Source organism: Myotis yumanensis, unplaced genomic scaffold, assembly GCF_028538775.1.
Source record: "Myotis yumanensis isolate MYYU_CA2020_CCGP unplaced genomic scaffold, mMyoYum1.0.hap1 SCAF_23, whole genome shotgun sequence".
NCBI lineage: Eukaryota > Metazoa > Chordata > Mammalia > Chiroptera > Vespertilionidae > Myotis > Myotis yumanensis.
In genome coordinates this window covers 6,429,363-6,449,011 of record NW_027223774.1, presented here as the reverse complement: position 1 = coordinate 6,449,011, position 19,649 = coordinate 6,429,363, and the positions used below count along the sequence as shown (strand labels likewise).

The 19,649-nt window shown below is 44.0% G+C and overlaps 1 protein-coding gene across 2 annotated transcripts; it reads right to left on the bottom strand.

Moving 5' to 3' along the window:
* Positions 1 to 1,323: 1,323 nt before the first annotated feature.
* On the bottom strand, positions 1,324 to 11,951 carry LOC139000374 (zinc finger protein 211-like). 2 transcript variants are annotated; one of them, XM_070402600.1, is made up of 3 exons: positions 11,714 to 11,951; positions 10,713 to 10,839; positions 1,324 to 4,823 (listed from the first exon to the last, which is right to left on the bottom strand). In XM_070402600.1, the coding sequence occupies exons 1-3, from the start codon at positions 11,744 to 11,746 to the stop codon at positions 3,253 to 3,255; spliced, it is 1,731 nt and encodes a 576-aa protein (XP_070258701.1). In that variant the 5' UTR covers positions 11,747 to 11,951; the 3' UTR covers positions 1,324 to 3,252. The 2 variants fall into 2 exon arrangements, with proteins under 2 accessions (XP_070258701.1, XP_070258702.1); XM_070402601.1 differs by lacking the exons at positions 10,713 to 10,839; positions 11,714 to 11,951 and adding an exon at positions 5,014 to 6,179.
* Between the last annotated feature and the right edge of the window lie 7,698 nt (positions 11,952 to 19,649).

Below are 19,649 nucleotides of genomic sequence, written 5' to 3'. Positions count from 1 at the left end.
TAAGATGTTTTAACAAAGATACAGACTCAGCAAATACACTTCTGAGAAAAGGCTCACCGTAAATTCCTAGAAAAAGTACAAACAGTGAGGTGGCATGAGAAACTTACAAAATAAAACGTTTAAATAAATAATGATTGACCAAACAAAATATTCTCTAGGATGTGATGAATGTGAATCCCTCACACACCACTGGAAAAATGCAAAAAAGTACAATCAGTTAAGGTTTATTTTATTTATGTTTTAAAAACAATCTTTATTGTCCTGGCTGGTTTGGCTCAGCGGATAGGGCGTCGGCCTGCGTACTCAAGGGTCCCGGGTTCGATTCCGGTCAGGGGCATGTACTTGGGTTGCGGGCGCATCCCCAGTGGGGGGCGTGCAGGAGGCAGCTGAATCGATGTTTCTCTCTCATCGATGTTTCTGGCTCGCTATCCCTCTCCCTTCCTCTCTGTAAAAATAAATAAATAAACAAAAAAAAAACAATCTTTATTACTTATTAGCATACCATAGAGCTCAGCTATTGGTTGAATCACTCCATTCTTAGTGAGACATGCTCATAGACAATGATGGTTTTTGTTTTTAAACATATTTTCTGAGCACATAGGTCTCCTGTGGCCAGAGGGTGAGGACCTGTGTGTGCTCACATCTCTGTTCCCAGCACGAAAGGAGACAGCAGCCAACAGCGCCCTCTACCCCTGTGTGTGTGTCAGCGAGCATCACCAGGTGGATCCTTCCAAGCATCTGAGACCCATCAGGAACTGGTAAATAAACCCCCTGTGTGCTTGCATCTAAAAAAACCAACAAACGTATTTTCTTATTGATTTCGAAGAAGGAGAGGGAGAGAGAATCACTGATTGCACCTCCTGCATGCCCACTACTTGGGATTCAGCCCCAAACCCAGACATGTGCTCTTGGCCAGAATCCAATCAGGGACCTATTAGTTCACAGACTGACCCTCAATCCACTCTTCCAAACCGGCTAGGGATAGGTTTGTTTTTTATTTTTAAAGAATAGTTTATTAATTTTTAGAGAGAAGGGAGATAGAAACATTGATGGAAAAATGCCATATTGGCCAGTGACCTCCTGCACACCCACTTCTGTGGAGCTAGCCCACAACTTGGCACATATCCCTACCGGTAATCAAATCTACAACCCTGTGCTGCACGAGATGATGGCCAAGCACTGACCCACACCGGCCCCGGTGGTATATCCCATTTAGATCACAATTTGCTAATCTCGGTAAATTCAAACATTCATCTACTCAAAAACCACAGACTATGCACTGAAATTTTGCCAAAGGTAAATAACACATGTACACACAAGGAATTATACAGAAATGTGTGTACCAGCTTTATTAGAAATAAGCAAACATTTATGAAAATGGACAAATTGATGGTGATATATCAATGATAATATCTATCAGAAAAAAAGAGAAGAGTTACTAGAGTAACTTTAATAAATCTCCAAGTATTCATGAAACATAAACTAAAGCAGAAAAATATTTATAAACATAAAGTTCTCTATGAAAACGGAATGTAAATCCATGGTTACTAGATGAGCTGTGAAGAACAGGGACAGATTAAAAGAGGTCATTATGCAATTAATTACACAGAGACAGATATGGTCAGCATTATGACCATACTGATGGTTTCAGTTTCATGCACATGTCAAGATTTATGAAACACTATATTTAACACATGTAATTTACTCATTATAGCTGTTAAAAATGGGTCAATGGTATTCTGGAAGAACAGGTTTGGCAACTCCATAGTCAATCCCCTTGTACTTATGCCCTCTGGGTGAGAGTCTCATCTCAGTGACAGAAAATGTAACAAACAATGAAGAACTTTCACCCAAACCCACAAAAGCCACATCCCTGGACTAAAGACAGCCTTTGTCTCCATCTTTCTTTTGATGCCAGCACCACAATGGCTCTGATGGGAACTTCTGAGAAACCACAGGAGCCACAAAACATCTTGATTATAATAATGACAATGACGACTCCACAGAAGACACACATCCCTGGAGTCCCTCCGATCTGTGTACACACAGCTCCTGTAGTCTTTTCCTCAAAACAATTCCTGGATGCACAGGTAGGTGAGGACCATTCCATCTAAAGGGGTGCAGTCTCATCTAACAACAATTAGGTCAGTGTTGCTGTAGTGAAAGGGTTTCCCCTGAATGCGATGCTCCTCAAACCAGTGACCATCACTCGTAAAATTGTAGGCATTAGGGCACATGGCCCTCTGCGAGACCTGGGACAGAGATTCATTTCACACGTATTAACATTCCTTGCAAACAAGAAAAAAAATTCATGCTCCCAGACATACTTGGGGTTGTCACAGCTACCCCCTCTTTGGAGTGACCTCCGTGTCTCAAAGCATCCAGCATCACATGAGAAGTAGAGAGTCTACAGTGTTTCCTAGGAAAATATGGGCAGCAGTGTAAATTTGCAAAAAACCGATGAGCTAATTTCTGAACCATACGGTTCCCCCACGGGAAAAATGTTTGAGATCCCATAAAAGTGTTTCACCTCAAGATGCTTGGAAAGCCCTGATTTCCTTATAAACTAACCGATACAGTAAATAGAACACCCCAGATTAAAGAAGTCTTAAGAAAAAGCCTTCATTATTTTACAAACCAAAGAGACACGAGACTGGCATTTCTTCCATTGATGACTTAGGCACGCAATAAACTCATCATTAGCATCTACGGAAAGTGTGTCCCTGAAAATGGCAGGCCCTCTGCAACATTATGTTTCCTGGGGCCAACAGTAATGAGTCCTATGTGGCAACACAAGACAGGGAAACAAGTAAGAACCAAGGGCTCAGGTATTCCTCATTTTCGTTGACAAATCAGACAACAGACATAGCTTCCCCGCCACAGGAGGATGGTGACTGATGCCATCTGTAGAGACCTTATAGGTGGTTCAGGTGAAATACCTTCAGCAACAGAAATGTGCAGTGACATAGATCTGGCAGGACATCTCTGTATGTTAGAACGTACAACATAATTACATAGAGTTCCAACATAAAAACACACACATAGAACAGCAAAAACACTTATGGGAACTTTACAAAAGATAGGTGATTAAATGTATAGGATATAATTCAGAAAAATGAGGATGAACAAATTTTCTTGTACTATTGTTAAGTTCTAACTAAGAAACTACATTTCCTACACATCTAAGAAATTTCTCACATTTGTACTCTAGTGGAGAGCAAATTTAGAAATTTGGCTGAGAGAAACCTCATATTAATTGCACTCATAAGGGCTTTCTCCATTGTGAACTCTCTGATGATATAGGAGACCACTTCTACCTTTATAAGATTTCCCACATTCAGGGCATTTATAAGACTTTTCTCTTGTATGAACTATCTTATGTTGATGAAGGATGTTCTTAGAGGTAAAAGATTTCCCACATTCACTACATTGATAAGGCTTTTCTCCAGTGTGAATTCTCTGATGATATTGGAGACCATTGACACTTTTAAAACATTTCCCACATTCAGTGCATTTATAAGGCTTTTCTCCCGTGTGAACTCTCTGATGATAACGAAGTGCATTCCTCCGTGCAAAAGATTTTCCACATTCACTGCAATTATAAGGCTTTTCTCCAGTGTGAATACGCTGATGACAATAAAGGTCACTACTACTGGTATAAGATTTTCCACATTCACTGCATTTATAAGGCTTTTCTCCCGTATGAACTCTCTGATGTTGATGAACATCAGCCTTAGTGATAAAAGATTTTCCACATTCACTGCATTGATAAGGCCTTTCTCCAGAGTGACCTCTCTGATGATATAGGAGACCACTGCTATATGTAAAAGATTTTCCACATTCACTACATTTATAAGGCTTTTCTCCAGTGTGAACTCTCTGATGACTACGAAGCTGGCTGTTAGTTGGGAAAGATTTTCTACATTCACTGCATTGATAAGGCCTCTCTCCAGTGTGCACTCTCTGATGACAACAAAGATTAGTTCTAGTGGTGTAAGCTTTCCCACATTCACTACATTTATAAGGCTTTTCTCCTCTATGAACTCTGTGATGATAACAAAGGGCATCGCTCCGTGGAAAAGATTTTCCACATTCATTGCATTTATAAGGCTTTTCTCCTGTGTGAACTCTCTGATGATAACGAAGGCCATTGCTCCCTGCAAAAGATTTCCCACATTCACTGCATTCATAAGGCTTTTCTCCAGTGTGACCTCTCTGTTGATAATGAAAGCTAGAAAATTTGGTAAAAAATTTTCCACATTCAGAGAACCCAAAACACCCACTTCCATGATGGACACCTTTTTCCTGAATAAATGTGTGGGTGCAACTAATGTCTCTCTTACATTCTTTTTTACTGTAATATTTTTTTCTCCTTTGAAACATCATCCCACATGTGGAAATTGCAGTTGGACTGTCCCTGGTCTGAATAGCCTTTAGGTGGAGATGTCCTGACCCGGTAAGAACACCCTGCCCAACCTCCCCGCAGGTGAAATGATTCTGGGACACATTGAAATTGCAGCTGTTTGCAAGTGAGATCCTGTCCACACCTCTAATGAAAGTCTTCTCTGTATCATGCTGCTGTTGAAATTCTGCACAGAAATAAAATCGTTTATCACACGACCCACACCTCAATAGTATCTGTCTGTGTTGTGTTCCCTGCAGCTCCATCATGTGGAAAATGTTTCCCAAGACTAGCCCACAACTCTCACAGGGGTGGCTCTTGCGGGATGACAAGGCTAACTTGGGATTCCTTGCCTGTGACACTCTTACTGAAACCTTCTGTTCAGTCGTTGCCTCCATAATTTCTGCTCCACAGCAGCAACCTGTTCAAAAGGAAACGTAGGTAAAGTGCATGTTGACCTGATAAAAACATAATATCTTCACCACAATTGTTTATGTCACAACTGGATATGATTCCATACAATGATTTTCAAGATAAGTAAGTTAGCTACTCAGGAAATGGCTGTTATATATAACATGGCCCAAAAGGTCACTGGATGATCAAAATCTCACCAAGGGAGAACAGAAGCATAGGCTGGCACAAAAAGAAGAGACGCTGTGTCTGCTCGTTACTACTCCACATATGGCTTCCTTTAGGACCTTTCATCTGGCGATATGAGTCTGTGTAAAATAATTTCAATGTGCTCAAACCCATAAAATATCAATCATAGGAAAGTATGTGATGTTCAGCGTCAATATAATACATGTGCATTCTAAAGCTCTGCAGGCATGCCACAACACTGGAGTGCAGTAAAGCCAAGATGTGTGATAGAGGTAGAAGTTCAAAGTTTAAAGAGGTTAAGGGTTATCCATGGGCTGGGAATCCAAGTAGAATGATCACTATTAAAACTGAGTAATAGGCAAAGTTTCAACCTTAAGCAAGAAGAAGTAGAATTGGGTGAAGAGTGGGCAATGGTAACAAAACATTTTTGTTGTTGAACAAAATGGCTTCCTAGTTAGGAATGTAAAAGAGCCCGGGCATGAAAACTGCCCCCACAGCCCTTCACCAAGGCAAGGCTGCCTCTGGGTCTACCCTGTCATTGATAAAGTCATATTTCTCCTGTGATGCACAAAAGATTTTGCCGCTTAAATCCAAGTTGAGCCACAGCATGAGATAAATGATGCAAATCTTAAAAGAAAAACTAAAACGAGGTATGGTCAGCACTGTGGTAGAACAACAAACCACAAATGAGATCACAGGCAAAAGACCTATGAGAGTGACATCAGCAAGATGGCAGAATCAGAGATAGAGAACCGTTCCCCATCCCAGAGTAAGTGGACAGCTATCCATGAAATAAAATCCCTCAGGAAATGGGAATAACAGTACTATGAAGACAAACAGGAATACAGAATAGCAAATAAGGACAACTGCATAGAAAGGATAACAGGAAACTGGGTGAGCAAACACATTTGAAGATACCTAAGGTCAAAAACAAGGGTTAATAATAACTACCTACCTAACTACTAACTAAGGAAATAAGGAAGGAAGGAAGGAAGGAAGGAAGGAAGGAAGGAAGGAAGGAAGGAAGGAAGGAAGGAAGGAAGGAAAGGTCGGCCCTAGCTGATTTGCTCAGTGGATAGAGTGTCAGCCTGCGGACTGAAAGGTCCAAGGTTCCATTCCACTCAAGGGCACATGCCCAGTTTGTTGTGGGTTCAGTCTCCAGTAGGGGCATATAGGAGGGAGCTGATCAGTGACACTTTCTCATCATTAATGTTTCTCTCTCTCTCGCTCTCCCCCCACTTCCTCTCAGAAATTAATAAATATATATATATATATATATATATATATATATATATATATATATATATTTTAAAAAGAGTCAGCCATAGCCAGTTTGGCTCAGTTGGATAGAGCATCTTCTTGTGGACTGAAGGGTCCCAGGTTCGATTAGGTCAAGGGCACATGACCGGGTTGTGGGCTCGGTGGGGGGAAATGCAGGAGGCACCCAATTAATGACTCTTTCTCATCACTGATGTTTCTATCTCTCTCTCCCTCTTTCTTGCTGACTGAAGTGAATAAAAATATATTGTAAATAAAAAATACAAATAAAGGGTCACTATCAGCCACTGTGCTTCTGTTCTCATTGATCCTAGTGGCCTGTTCTCCAAAAACCCAGAAATTTTTGTTTCAAAAAACCACACAATGCCCTGGCCAGTGTGACTCAGATGATTGGAGCAGTGTCCTGTGTATTGAAGGGTCGAGGGTTCAATTCCCGGTTAGGGCACATATCACAATGTGGGTTCCATACCTGGTTTTCAACTGTGCAGATGGCAGCCGATTGATGTTTCTCCCTCATTTCTCTCCCCCCATTTCCCTTCCTCTCTATGTAAAAGGAATAATAAAGACATAAGAATTTCAGGGTAGCCAAAAACAAAAGAGATCTCAAAAAAGTCTAGAGGCAAAGTAAATAACAAGACAACGTACCAAAGTTTATGGATAACATTCAGAAAATGAAGCCCTAACTGGTTTGGTTCAGTGGATAGAGCATTGGCTTGAGGACTGATGGGTCCCTGGTTCAATTCCGGTCAGGGGCATATACCGTGGTTGTGCAGGAGGCAACGGAATCAATGTTTCTCTATCATCAATGTTTCTCTCTATCCCTCTCTCTACCTTCCTCTGTGTAAAAAAATCAATAAAATATATTTTAAAAAAGAAAAGAAAGGCCGAACCGGTTTGGCTCAGTGGATAGAGCGTCGGCCTGCGGACTGAAGGGTCCCGGGTTCGATTCCGGTCAAGGGCATGTACCTTGGTTGTGGGCACATCCCTACTGGGGGGGCGTGCAGGTTGATTGATCTCTCTCATCGATGTTTCTGGCTCTCTATCCCTCTCCCTTCTTCTCTGTAAAAAATCAATAAAATATATTAAAAAAAAAAAAAAAAAAGAAAAGAAAGAAAATGTAATTCTAAGGAGAAATTTTATAGAGATGAATGCCTACATTGTCACAAAAGATCTCAAAGAACCTAACATGGCACCTCAGGAAACTAGAAACACAACAGGAAAGTAAACCAAAAGTTTCAAAGGAAAGAAACCATAAATATTAGAACAAACATAAATAAAAGAGAGACAAGACAAAAGAAAGGAATACCTAAAAGGTATATTTAAAAAAAAGTATATGAGAGATGTGGATGTTAGGAGACGAAATGACCCTCGATAGAGAAATTTCTCAAGATCCCACTATGAGCTCCTGAAATTAATAAACAAGTTCACAATCCTGTCCAGGTGGCTCAGTTGTTCAGGGTGTGGCCCTGATACCCCAAGGTTATGGGTTTGATCCCCCATCAGGGCACATGTAGGGGATAACCAATGAATGCACAGATGGGTACAACAGCACATCAATGCCTCATTCTCTCTGTTTCTCTCTCTCCCTTCCTGTCTCTAAAATCAATAAACAAATGCTGCCCGGTATGTGTCACTGATTGAGCATCAACTCAAGAACTAGTACAGGGGTGGGCAACCCCTGGCACACATGCCAAACATGGCACGCCAGTAACTTTTGCTGGCACAAGAAACCCTCTCTTATAATCTTCCATTTATAATTTTTGTGAACATTTAAATAACTTAAATGTTAAATTACAAAAAACTGGCAAGACACTTGAAGTTATGTTTGGTTACATCAAGGCTTTTGAAAAGGAACTGGAAGTTTTTTTTGTTTTGTTTTTTAAATATATATTTTACTGATTTTTTACAGAGAGGAAGGGTGAGTGATAGAGAAGTTAGAAACATTGATCAGCTGCCAGCTGCACACCCCCTGCTGGGGATGTGTCCGCAACCAAGGTACATGTCCTTGCCTGGAATCAAAACTGGGACCCTTGAGTCTGCAAACCGACGCTCTATCCACTGAGCCAAACCGGTTAGGGCGAAACTGGAAGTTTTTAAAAGGGGTGTGAATGGCCGAATTGGTTTGGATCAGTGGATAGAGGGTCAGCCTTCAGACTCAAGGGTCCCAGGTTTGATTCCGATCAAGGGCATGTACCTTGGTTGCGGGCACATCCCCAGTGGGGATCGTGCAGGTGGCAGCTGATCCATCTCTCTCATCGATGTTTCTAACTCTCTATCCCTCTCACTTCCACTCTGTAAAAAATCAATAAAATAAATATTTAAAAAAAAACTTAAAAAAAAAAAAGGGATGTGGATGGTGAGATATTTAGTTATTTCCCAAAACTCAAGAGGCACATCAAAAACCTCCAAAAAAAGATGACAGAACGGACTGTCAAAGTCTTCAAAAGCTGTTTTTAAACATCATCGAGTCAAGTATTGAGCAGTTCTTCTCAAGATTTGCGAAATTCAGAGAACTGGAAGAGACAGCAAAATTCATGAGATTTCCAGACAGCATAAAACTGGAGGAACTAAACTTACAAATGTTTTCATAGATAGACATGGCTGACTTTGAAATGCAGTTGATTGAATTTCAGAGTAGCTCAATTTCGAAGCAGAAATTTATTGGCCTTAAAGTTGACTTGGAAAACATTGAAAAAAAGCGATTAGAGACAGGAGTACCAGAGAGAAGTGTCGAAAACGAACTATTGCCCTGACTGGTTTGGTTCAGTGGATAGAGCGTCGGCCTGCGGACTGAAAGGAATCCAAAGAGGACCACACCAAGACACATCATAATTAAAATGCCAAGAGCAAAAGACAAAGAGAGAACCTAAAAGCAGCAAGAGAAAGAAAGTCAGTTACCTACAAGGGAGTACCCATAGGACTGTCACCTGACTTCTCAACAGAAATTTTGGAGGCCAGAAGGGAGTGGCAAGAAATATTCAAAGTGATGAATGCCAAGAATCTACAACCAAGATTACTTTACACAGCAAAGCTATCATTCAGAATTGAAGGTCAGATAAAGAGCTTCACAGATAAGAAAAAGCTAAAGGAGTTCATCTCCACCAAACCACTATTAGATGAAATGCTGAAAGGTATACTTTAAGAAGAGGAATAAGAACAAAAAGGTGAAGATACAAATTATGAACAACAAATACACATCTATCAACAAGTGAATCTGAAAATCAAGTGAATAATCTGATGAACAGAATGAACTGGTGATTATAAAAATCAGGGGCATAGAAAGGGAGTGTACTGAGTATTCTTGGGGGGGAGAGGGGTGAGGGGGATGCGGGAAGAGACTGGACAAAAATCATGCACCTACGGATGAGGACAGTGGGTGGGGAGTGAGGGAGGAGGGTGGGGTGGGAACTGGGTGGAGGGGAGCTTTGGGGGGAAAAAAAAGGAACAAATGTAAAAATCTGAACAATAAAGATTTAATTAATGAAAAATAAAAAATAAAAAAATAAGGATACAAAAATACAGTTAATAAATAGGATAAGGATGTAGAGACAGTTTTTCAAAAATATATACACACTAGAGGCCCGATGCATGAAATTCATGTGGGGGTGGGGGTGGGGGGTGGGGGGTGTGTTTCTCAGCCCAGCATCACAATCCAGGACGGCTGGCTCCTAACTTCTTGTCTGCCTGCCTGCCTGACATCCCCTAACTGCTTCGTCCTGCCAGCGTGATCACCACTTAACCACTCTCCCGCCATCCTGATCATTGCTAACTGCTCCCCTGCCAGCTGAAGCCCCTAACTGCCCTCCCCTACAGGTTTGGTTGCCCTAACTGCCCTTCCCTGCCAGCCCAGTCACCCCTAACTGCAATTTCTTGCCAGTTGGGTCGCTTCCAAATGCCCTCCCTGCAGGCCTGGTCCCCACCAACTGCCCTCACCTGCAGGCCTGGTCCCTGCCCCCCAACAGCCCTCCCCTGCTGGCCTGGTTCCCCCCAACTGCCCTCCCCTACAGGCCTTGTCCCTCCCAACTGCCCTCCCCTACAGGCCTGATCGCCCACAACTGCCCTCCCCTGCAGGCCATCTTGTGTGTTGGAGTGATGGTCAATATGCATATTACCCCTTTATTATATAGGATTACCAATAGGAATATAGAAAATGCTTTCCTTACTAATTAAGGTGGAATCCTTTAAGCTTCCTGCAACACTACAAACCACAAGTCCTTCCCTGTGAATTCAGTGCAGCGGGGAGTATTGGGAATTCAGGAATAGAAGGGAGCAGTGGAACCAACTCTTCCCCAGGACAGCAACTGCCCAGGAAACTGGAAAATCAAGCAGTACCACAGTCTACATGGGAGGACAGAGCACACCCTGGGGGATGTGCTCTGAAAAATTACAAAGCCAAGTAAGTCCAGGTCACTGGTGAGAGTGAGGGTCTTACCCAGCGAGGATATAAGTTCAAAGTTCTCCAGCATCACATTCAGGTACAGCTGTCTCTGACCCTCATCAAGGAGGCTCCATTCCTCCCTGGAGAAGTACAGGGCAATGTCCTCAAAGGTCACGCCAACCTGTCAGAATGGAGACAATTGTAACCAGACCTGCCTTTCTGAGAACCAGTAACCCTACTCCTTACACACCTTTCCCCCCTCAACCTCCTCTGGGACCCCTGGTGACTGTGGACACCAGGCCCTAATGCCAGTGCAGGCTGCTCTCTCATCACAGTCCCATTACTCACTGTGATGGCCCTCAGCAGAGCAGCTGGGTTGGGTGGGAAGGACTGGGGGAGGGTAGGGTAGAGGGCAATGCCATTTAAGGTCTGGGCGATGCCTGCAGGGCCCCAGCCTTCCTGCCGAGCAACACCACTGCAGTCTCCTAGATCCTGCCTCCAAGACAAAGCCAAGGGTGGATTTGTTCTTCACCTTTAAGTCCCCACACCAGGTCCCGGGACCATCAGCTCACACTTCCTCCAGATGTGCTCACCACTGGGTAATGTTCATCCCCTTCCCATGTTCAGACCCCAAGTTCACTCCCTCAGCTCTGCCCCCTTCCGGCTCCAATGCCACTGGGTCTCGCTGGACTCACCCATGAACTTGGCATATGGCGTGTAGAGAGCTTGTCTTCCAGCCGGATCCAGGACCATCCCAGGCCCCTGATGGACCCACAGCCGGGAAAGCCCCGAATGAGGCTGTGCCGTCCTCCCTGCAGCCTCTGATCTTTCCGTCAATACTCACAGCCACATCCTCAGGGACCTTCAGATGCAAGTCACCCCCGTCCTCTCTGCCCTGCACTTGCTGTGTCCTCAGAAGCCACAACACTCCTCTCTCCCCTCCGCCTTCCTCACGGTCCTCCACACGGGACTGAGCTGCAGGACGGGACAGGCGCCCTCCCCAGGCTGTGGTGTCTGTGTGAGGAGGCGGTGAGGGCCTGGGGGACTGAACTCACCTCAGCCCGTCTCCTCAGCGGGGGCGCCGCCATTGCCCTCTGTGGGCGGAGCGGGGCGGGAGCAGAAGCCGCTGCAGGAATGGCGGTCCCTGTCCCGGTCCTGGCCTGGGTCCGGGCGGCGACTCCGAGCGTCAATCCCAAGTGTGAGCTGTGACACCACTGGCGGCTCCGACCATGGGCTGTGAGGCGGGGAGCACCGCTCTCCGGCCTTCTCCACGGGACTGAGCCCAAGAACTCCCGACCGCCTGAGAGGAAAACGTAAAAAGACAAAACCCACCAAGAGGACTACCGGTCCCGCCCTGCAGAAGCGGCCGAACGGAAATGCCTTCTCTGAGCCCCCATTGGCTCAGCCTGGTGGCAGTCCACGTTTGGTCTTGTGGGTAATGTAGTTTCTCCGCTCCAATGCCGGGATGCCCTATTTCTCAGTTGATTAAAGGACTGGATTTAGGGGCAAGTAGCCCAAGAACACACCAAGTACACTAAGGGTCCTCTAGTGCCTTCATCGAGGTGATGTCCGGGGCAAGTTTGTTTCTCTAGCACCTGCGGTGCTGGTTTCGCATATCGTTCTTACAGGACCTGCTCTTTCTGACTGGCAGGCATTGTTTCTTCATTCAGGACTTTTGGCTCCTGTCTCCTTCAGGCCAACTGTAGCTGGGGGAGGTTGCTGAAGTCTCTGACTCGATCCAAACTGCCTCCATGGAATTCATTATACAAAGTTTATGTCACAAAACAGACACTCATACTCAAGAGGATCAGCTTCTGATGCCGTCCAAAAGGTCAGCTCTGCCTGGGCTGTAGTGTGGATAAGATGGCCAAGAGACATGTGAAAAGTGCTCAAAGTGACTGATCATCAGAGAGATGCAAATTAAAGCAAAAATTAGATACCACCTCACAACTGTCAGAATGGCTGTCAACAAATCAACCAAGGACAAGTGCTGTGGAGGATGTGAAAAAAAGGAACCCTAGTACACCCCTGGTGGGAATACAAACTGGTACAGCTGTTATGGAAATCAGTTTGGAATTTTTGCAAAAATTCTAATATAGAACTGCCATTTATTTCAGTGATTCTATTCCTAGGCATATATCCTAAGAAACTTGAAACTATCAGATAGAATGTATGCACCCCTCTGTTCATAGCAGCACAATTTACAGTAGCAAAAATCTGGAAACTGCCCAAGTATCCATCAGTAGAATAGTGGATAAAAAACTGATTTACATTTATACCATGGAATACTATGCAGCAGTAAAAATGAAGAATCTCTTACCCTTTCACACAGCATGGAGGGACCTTGAGAGCATCATGCTAAGTGAAATAAGTCAGTCAGAGAAAGACAGTGTCACTTGATCTCACTCATATTTGGAATCTAATTAACAAAAAAACTGATGAATGGAGTAGATTCAGAGACATGGAAGCATGGGATTACTGCAGAATCTTAGAGGGAAAGTGGGGAAGGGTAAAAAGAAATGTCCTCAGGTAAGGATTAAAAACACACGCATGCAGGCACGCACGCATGCACGCACGCACGCATGCACGCACGCACGCACACAATAATAACAAAGTCACCTGAGCCTGGAGCATTTTCTTCTGTTCTCTGGAAGCAACCGGAAAGCTGTAGCTTGCTGGGTCCTGGGGCTGCTCTACATTTGTGTTTATAAATCTGTCTTCCGTCAGTTGAGTCCCTGGAAATGCTGATACCCCTCCATGTAACATTCTCCTGCTTCACATGAGTCGATTGTTTTTGGTGATGTTGTAAGAAATGTCCAAACCTGTGGAGACTTTTTCTAAGTTTATTTGACCCAAGTCGGAGACATTTTCCAGGAAGCAAAATAACAAAAGGATGAGTAATGCTCTGGAGAACAACAGTTTTGCACCTTTCTTATACATTATACTAAAAGGAGAAGACATAAGGGAGTTAGATGAACTTCACTGGTGATAAATTAGAGTGGGGGGGAATGAAAAGGGAAATCTCTGGGATTAAATAAAAAGTAAAAAAAATAGACAAAAACTTCTTTTTAAAATGCTCTCCAATAGTTAACAGTTAATATTTGACACAACAATAATAATAATTGCATCCTGAGGTTTTCTGTGTTTCGAGATTGTGCCCTTAGGAGTCTGTAAAAAAGGAAATTTCCCTGAAAATCCAAAGGTATGTATTCTAGATGCAAAAATACAATAATCTCAAGATTGACCTTTGCAAAAAAAAAAAAAAAAGGAGGCTACGGCATAACTACCCGTTACTCGCTTTTCCTTAGGAAGTTTTAACTTCAGCCAAAACCGGTTTGGCTCAGTGGATAGAGCGTCGGCCTGCGGACTGAAGGGTCCCAGGTTCGATTCCGGTCAAGGGCATGTACCTTGGTTGCGGGCACATCCCCAGTGGGAGATGTGCAGGAGGCAGCTGATCGATGTTTCTGGCTCTCTATCTCTCTCCCTTCCTCTCTGTAAAAAATCAATAAAATATATATTTTTTTTAAAAAAAAAGAAAGTTTTAACTTCAAACCATCATAGGTGTGTGGACGAAAGGGGCCACATGCTGACCTGACAAGCTCAGGGGAGGCCTGCATAGCAGTTTTGCAGACTCAAAGACCTAAAATAACCACAAAGGATGGTCTGAAATTAAACTTTTTTTAAAAAAAATATATTTTATTGATTTTTTACAGAGAGGAAGGGAGAGAGATAGAGAGTCAGAAACGTCGATCAGCTGCCTCCTGCACATCTCCCACAGGGGATGTGCCCGCATCCCAGGAACATGCCCTTGACCGGAATCCGACGCTCTATCCACTGAGCCAAATCGGCTTTGGCTGAAATTAAACTTTAACAAAAGCAGTTATGGTGGGCAGTTATGTCCTAGGCCAGTATCTTCACTGACAAGGTCAACCTTTACCATAACTGAGCCTATGTCTTTTTGCATCTATGATAACATATCCTTGAAATGTCTGGGTAACTTGTGACTTCCCTTTTTATGGAGCCCCTGGGGCACAGCCAGGTGTGCTGGGCCCAGGACAGATGCAGCAGATTCCTTTGTTTATCATGTTCATGTTCCTGTACCCACCTCAGTGTGTGTCCATCATTTTATTTTTATCCAATCCCAGGGGTTTCCCCGCTTTGCTTTATCCCTCATCCTTCATCTATGACCAATGAATTTCATGTAACTCACCTATGTCCCTCCTTTGATTGCAATGTATAAATACAATTGTAATCCCGCCATTCTCCAGAGCATTATCTCAATTCGTTGAGGTTCTGGTTCCCGGCATATGTCGACAGTTTGGCTCAAATAAACTCACAAGAATTCTTTTTAACAGGTGTTGATGTTCTTTGTGAACGGTGACGCTGAGATGAGCTTCGAGTACAGGATTAAGTTTAGAGAAGCAGAGGGCCACCGCTCGCTCAGGCGAATAGCCAAGCCCCCAAAGCCCTCATAGCTTTTATTTGGGGAGTACAGCAAATAACAATGGAGTACAGCAAGTGACAATGACTAACAGGCATGCTTATGAGATCATCACAGCAAAGTTATACATTACACTATTAATTTCCTATGTTATAGAAAGACCCTTTCCACCTGCAGCAGTGCACCCTCCCTTGAACTTCCCATGCCCTTATGGACTATTTATCACCTCAAGGAAAGTTCTGCCTCTGAACAATAAGTCTTGCGTGCAAGACTTTGTTCTGACGTGGCCCGCTTTCAGGCCCCCGCCTTTTCCTGGCAGAATGTCCTCTTCTAGTTAACTTCTCATTCCACTTGTCCAGCTACAACAGGTGGTTACTTTTGGCCTGAGTTTGTAGGATTCACCGTGCAATGCCAGGCTACCTGAGCTTGCTATGTTTACTATGTACCATCATTTTTGTCCATACTGTGGTTTTAAAACCTATGGGGTCAGGAGAAAAATCACTGAGTGGTGTATTTCCTTTGGGACCCATTGCTGACATCCTCCTGAACACAATGCCCCCAGTACTGCTGGTGCCCCTTTATTTGGTCTCCTAGAAGTATTCACTCTTCAGGTCAATAAAGCCTTAGGTTCTAAAAGTGGTCAAGGTATTTGTAAGGACAAGAAGGAGGTCTTTCTGTTTCTTTTCTGTGACCTTCCACAATTTATGAGAAGCACTTTCTAATTAAACCCCCAAACTACTGGCTCCTCTAATTCAAAGAGCTCCTCTGTTCAAACTGCAGAACAAGATAAGCTACTTTTAAGGCTAAATTCTTACATACCCCTCCTTCCTGCTGTTCTTACACCTCAGGGATAACTCACACCAAGGAGTCTCTAGTTAGTAGAAAGTTTCCTCCACTCCATGCCCTCAAACAAGCCTCTTTTGAACTCTTCATAACTTTTTCTCTGGTCATATTTTATAGGCTGGGGAAGAAACTGATAAGACACCTCCCTAGATCATCTGCAGACTGTCTCCGGGAAAACAAACAAACTGTAAGTTTTAAGGGCAGCCCCTCTTATCTACACAACTTCAGTTCAGCCCAAGGCGCCTCCATTCAGTGTCCCTTAGTGACAGGCACAGCTGAAAAGCAGAAGCCACCATTTCTTCCCTGCCCTGAATTGACCAGCAATACTTGGCCTTTTCCTCTCTTGGAAAGTAAAATAAACTTCCTCTCTCCATTGTTTTTTGTTGCGAATTCTTTCACAGGCTGTATCACCGCCCAAAACTTAACAGTATTCCTTTATTTTGTGGAGTAAAGGGAGTGATTGTGAAAGAAGATGAGGGAAATGACATTGTAGAGGCAAAATAATTTTCCCTTCTTTTGTAGGTTCTTTGGTTAGTCTACAAATTAAATGGTTAGCCTTAGCTGATTTGGCTTAGTGGACAGAGATTCGGCCTGTGGACTGAAGGGTTCCTGTTCAATTCCAGTTAGGGGCACATGCCCGGGTTGCGGGCTTGATCCCCAGTGTGGGGCACACAGGAGATAGCCCAGAAATGATTCTGGGCTATCATAGATGTTTGTCTCTCACTCTCCCTGCCTCTCTGAGATCAATAGAAATATATTTTTAAAAAATAAAATAGAAAATTAAATGGATATAACACAGATTAACAGGGGAAAACAATAAAAAAAAACTTATTAAAATGTATACCTGCTGTATAATCAAGCCTGTCAAAGGTGGGTCCCTCAGGCTGCAGGGGGCCCAGAATGAATATTCAATAACGATCACTCATTTTGTTATGGACCAATGTTCGCGACAGTAAGACCACCAACTCCAATTAGGTCTTAGCAGCAAGCGAGGATTTATTGAAAGCTGGCCAGCGTCTGCAACAGGTGCCTCCACACAGGGAGGCCCATCCTGGCAGCCCCGAGCCTTTCCCTAAGAGCCTTTTTAAAAGGTGTCACAAACTCGACAGCGGCCAGTACGGTGTCACACCTGGCTGGAGCTTTTTAACCACAACCCATTCTTTGAACAATCCAGTGGAAACTACCTACTCTTTGAAAGTTTAGTAGAAACAGGTGTAACCCTTGGCTGGAGCGTGTCCGAGTCCCTGAAGTACAGAGTGACATCAGGATACAGACAATACAAACAAGTTACAAAATTTTCTTTACGTCAGTTAGAGGTTACATATCTATACCCATTTCACAATATGGCGCTAAGCGTGAATGCCCATCAGAATTTTAATCAGTCCTTTGTATTCAACCTATCGAAATAAGCCTACATTTCTATAAAATTCAAATTTGATTTTGTGGGGGTTTTTTTTGTTTTATATTTTTGTTTTTTTGCAGCTCACATAAACTTAAACCTTGTTTATATGGCTCATGTTAGCCTTTGAGCTTGACATGCTTAGTATATGGAAAGGACTCAAAAACCAGTCCGAAATGGCAAACACCATCATCTGAAAAGCCAACTTAACCTAGAGTCAAAAAATGTTGTGTGTGGAGAGTCAGTCAGCGTAGCTTGTCAGGAAAAGCACAGTAAGGACCTCCGTTGTGGCCCAGTGTGTTGTGCACTATGGTGAGGGCTTGTCCTCAAAAGGACTCTGTTCCAATCCAAGGACCAATGGTGCAGACACAGGAGACTGGGGAGGATGGGAGTCCACAACATGATCCAGGCTGCAGGGAAAGCATGGTGAGTGCCATTGTCTCAGCCAGGAGGGATATATAGCACAGGATCACATGGCAGTGGGTCCTATGCAGGAATGAGGTGAGCACCCGTCCAATGAGACCAGGATCATGTAGGACTCCACCATCACTTCCGAATATTAGGTCCCAAAATTCATGTCAAATCCTATCCTCTCCTGAAGGGTGAGTGTCAGTGTCACATATGAAGGGTCAAACTGAAGCATGAAATTCACCCCAGTAAAGAGAATGGCAGCATGACACCCAGCATATGGGCACAAGTGCAGAGACCCAGCCCTAATTACCGAGGTCTCCTGAGGGTCATAGTCTGTGCTGGGATCAGAGGGAAGGCAGACAAACAGCAGCTCACTCTGAAAGAAGGTTCCCCTGGAGAAACCACTGCAGCTGAGAAATGATGCCGTTCCCCTGAACACAGGGAGGCCAAGGGCAAGTGCTCTGGGATGTAAAGGGAATGGAAGGAATCGCATAACTGCTCCAGTGAGGGCTAAACATCTGAGGTACAGACTGTGTCTGACGCTGGAGAAAATAATAGATAAAATCCAGCTCCTTGAATCTGACACTTGTCTGTGGTGTAAACTTGGGGAGCTGACTTCATTCCTGACACTGAACTTTTTCAGCAATTTGATACGGGACGCACCACAATGAGACCTGAGTGCCCATAGCACCTGCCTCCCTGCAGCAGAGTCAGTGGCTCCTTATAGGTCCCATTTCTCACTAAAATGCACCCAAAGACAAAGGTGCTTGCGGGCATCGGGGGAGTGAGAAGCGCCTGCCTGGGAAGGTCTCTGCAGGGAGAGGATGGAGTTGCTAGAGCCACGGCAGGCTGCAGGCACAGCTGCATTACACAAGTGGACACCTTACCACTGGACCTTCTCCAATAGCTCCGGCATGGGGACTTACCTCATACTTGTTTTTCACAGGAGGAAACTGATTTAGACCAGCAGAAGGGGTTATTTCACTGCAAGTCCCAGTGATAATAGAGAATCTGAAATTCAAATCTAGGATGCCTGGATCCATGGCATAGAGAGTCTGATCACTGCCCCCCAATTCCCACTGCATTGGCTTCGGGACTATAAAACACCTGCCCAACCAAATGTCCTCCTGACTTCCTGAGAGAACTGTTCCAACCCAAGAATCCCCATGACAGGAGACAAGGACAATGCAGAAGATGACAAATCAAGGGTTTAGTGCAGGATCAGATGACTGGTGTTCTGAAAGCAATGGAGAATGTTAGTAGTGCAGGTTAAAATTAAAAGTGTTCATTGCACAGGGCATAGCATTGAAAAAGTAATGAATCACCGCGCTGGCATGGGTCAGTGCTTGAGCTTAAACCTGTGCAAAAAGAGGTCCTTGGTTAGATTCCCAGTCAGAGAACATGCCTGGATTGAAGGCTCCAACCCCAGCAGGGTGTGGAGGAAGCAGCGATCAATGATTCCCTCTCATCATTAATGTTCCTTTTCTTTTTTAAAATGAGGGACTCAATTTTCTTTAATTTTTAATTGATTTCATAGAGGAAGAGAGTCAGAAAGATAGAAATATCAATGATGAGAATCAGTGATAAGCTGCCTCCTGCAAGCCCCACCTGGTGATCTAGCAGGGGGCCCACGCATGTGCTCTGAGGGGCAATGGAACTGTGACCTCCTGGTTCATAGGTAGACTGAGCCCCCTTCACCTGGCTATCATCGTTTCTCTCTCTCGCTCTCTCCATCTCCCTTGGTCTACGTACAATGGTTGGCAAACTCAGTAGTCAACAGAGACAAATATCAACAGTACTTGTTCAAAATAGACTCGCCCAGGCCAAAAACCAACTTCTGCCCATGGGCCAGAAAGTTTCAATCGCACTGTATGTGCGCGCCCACACGTGATATTTT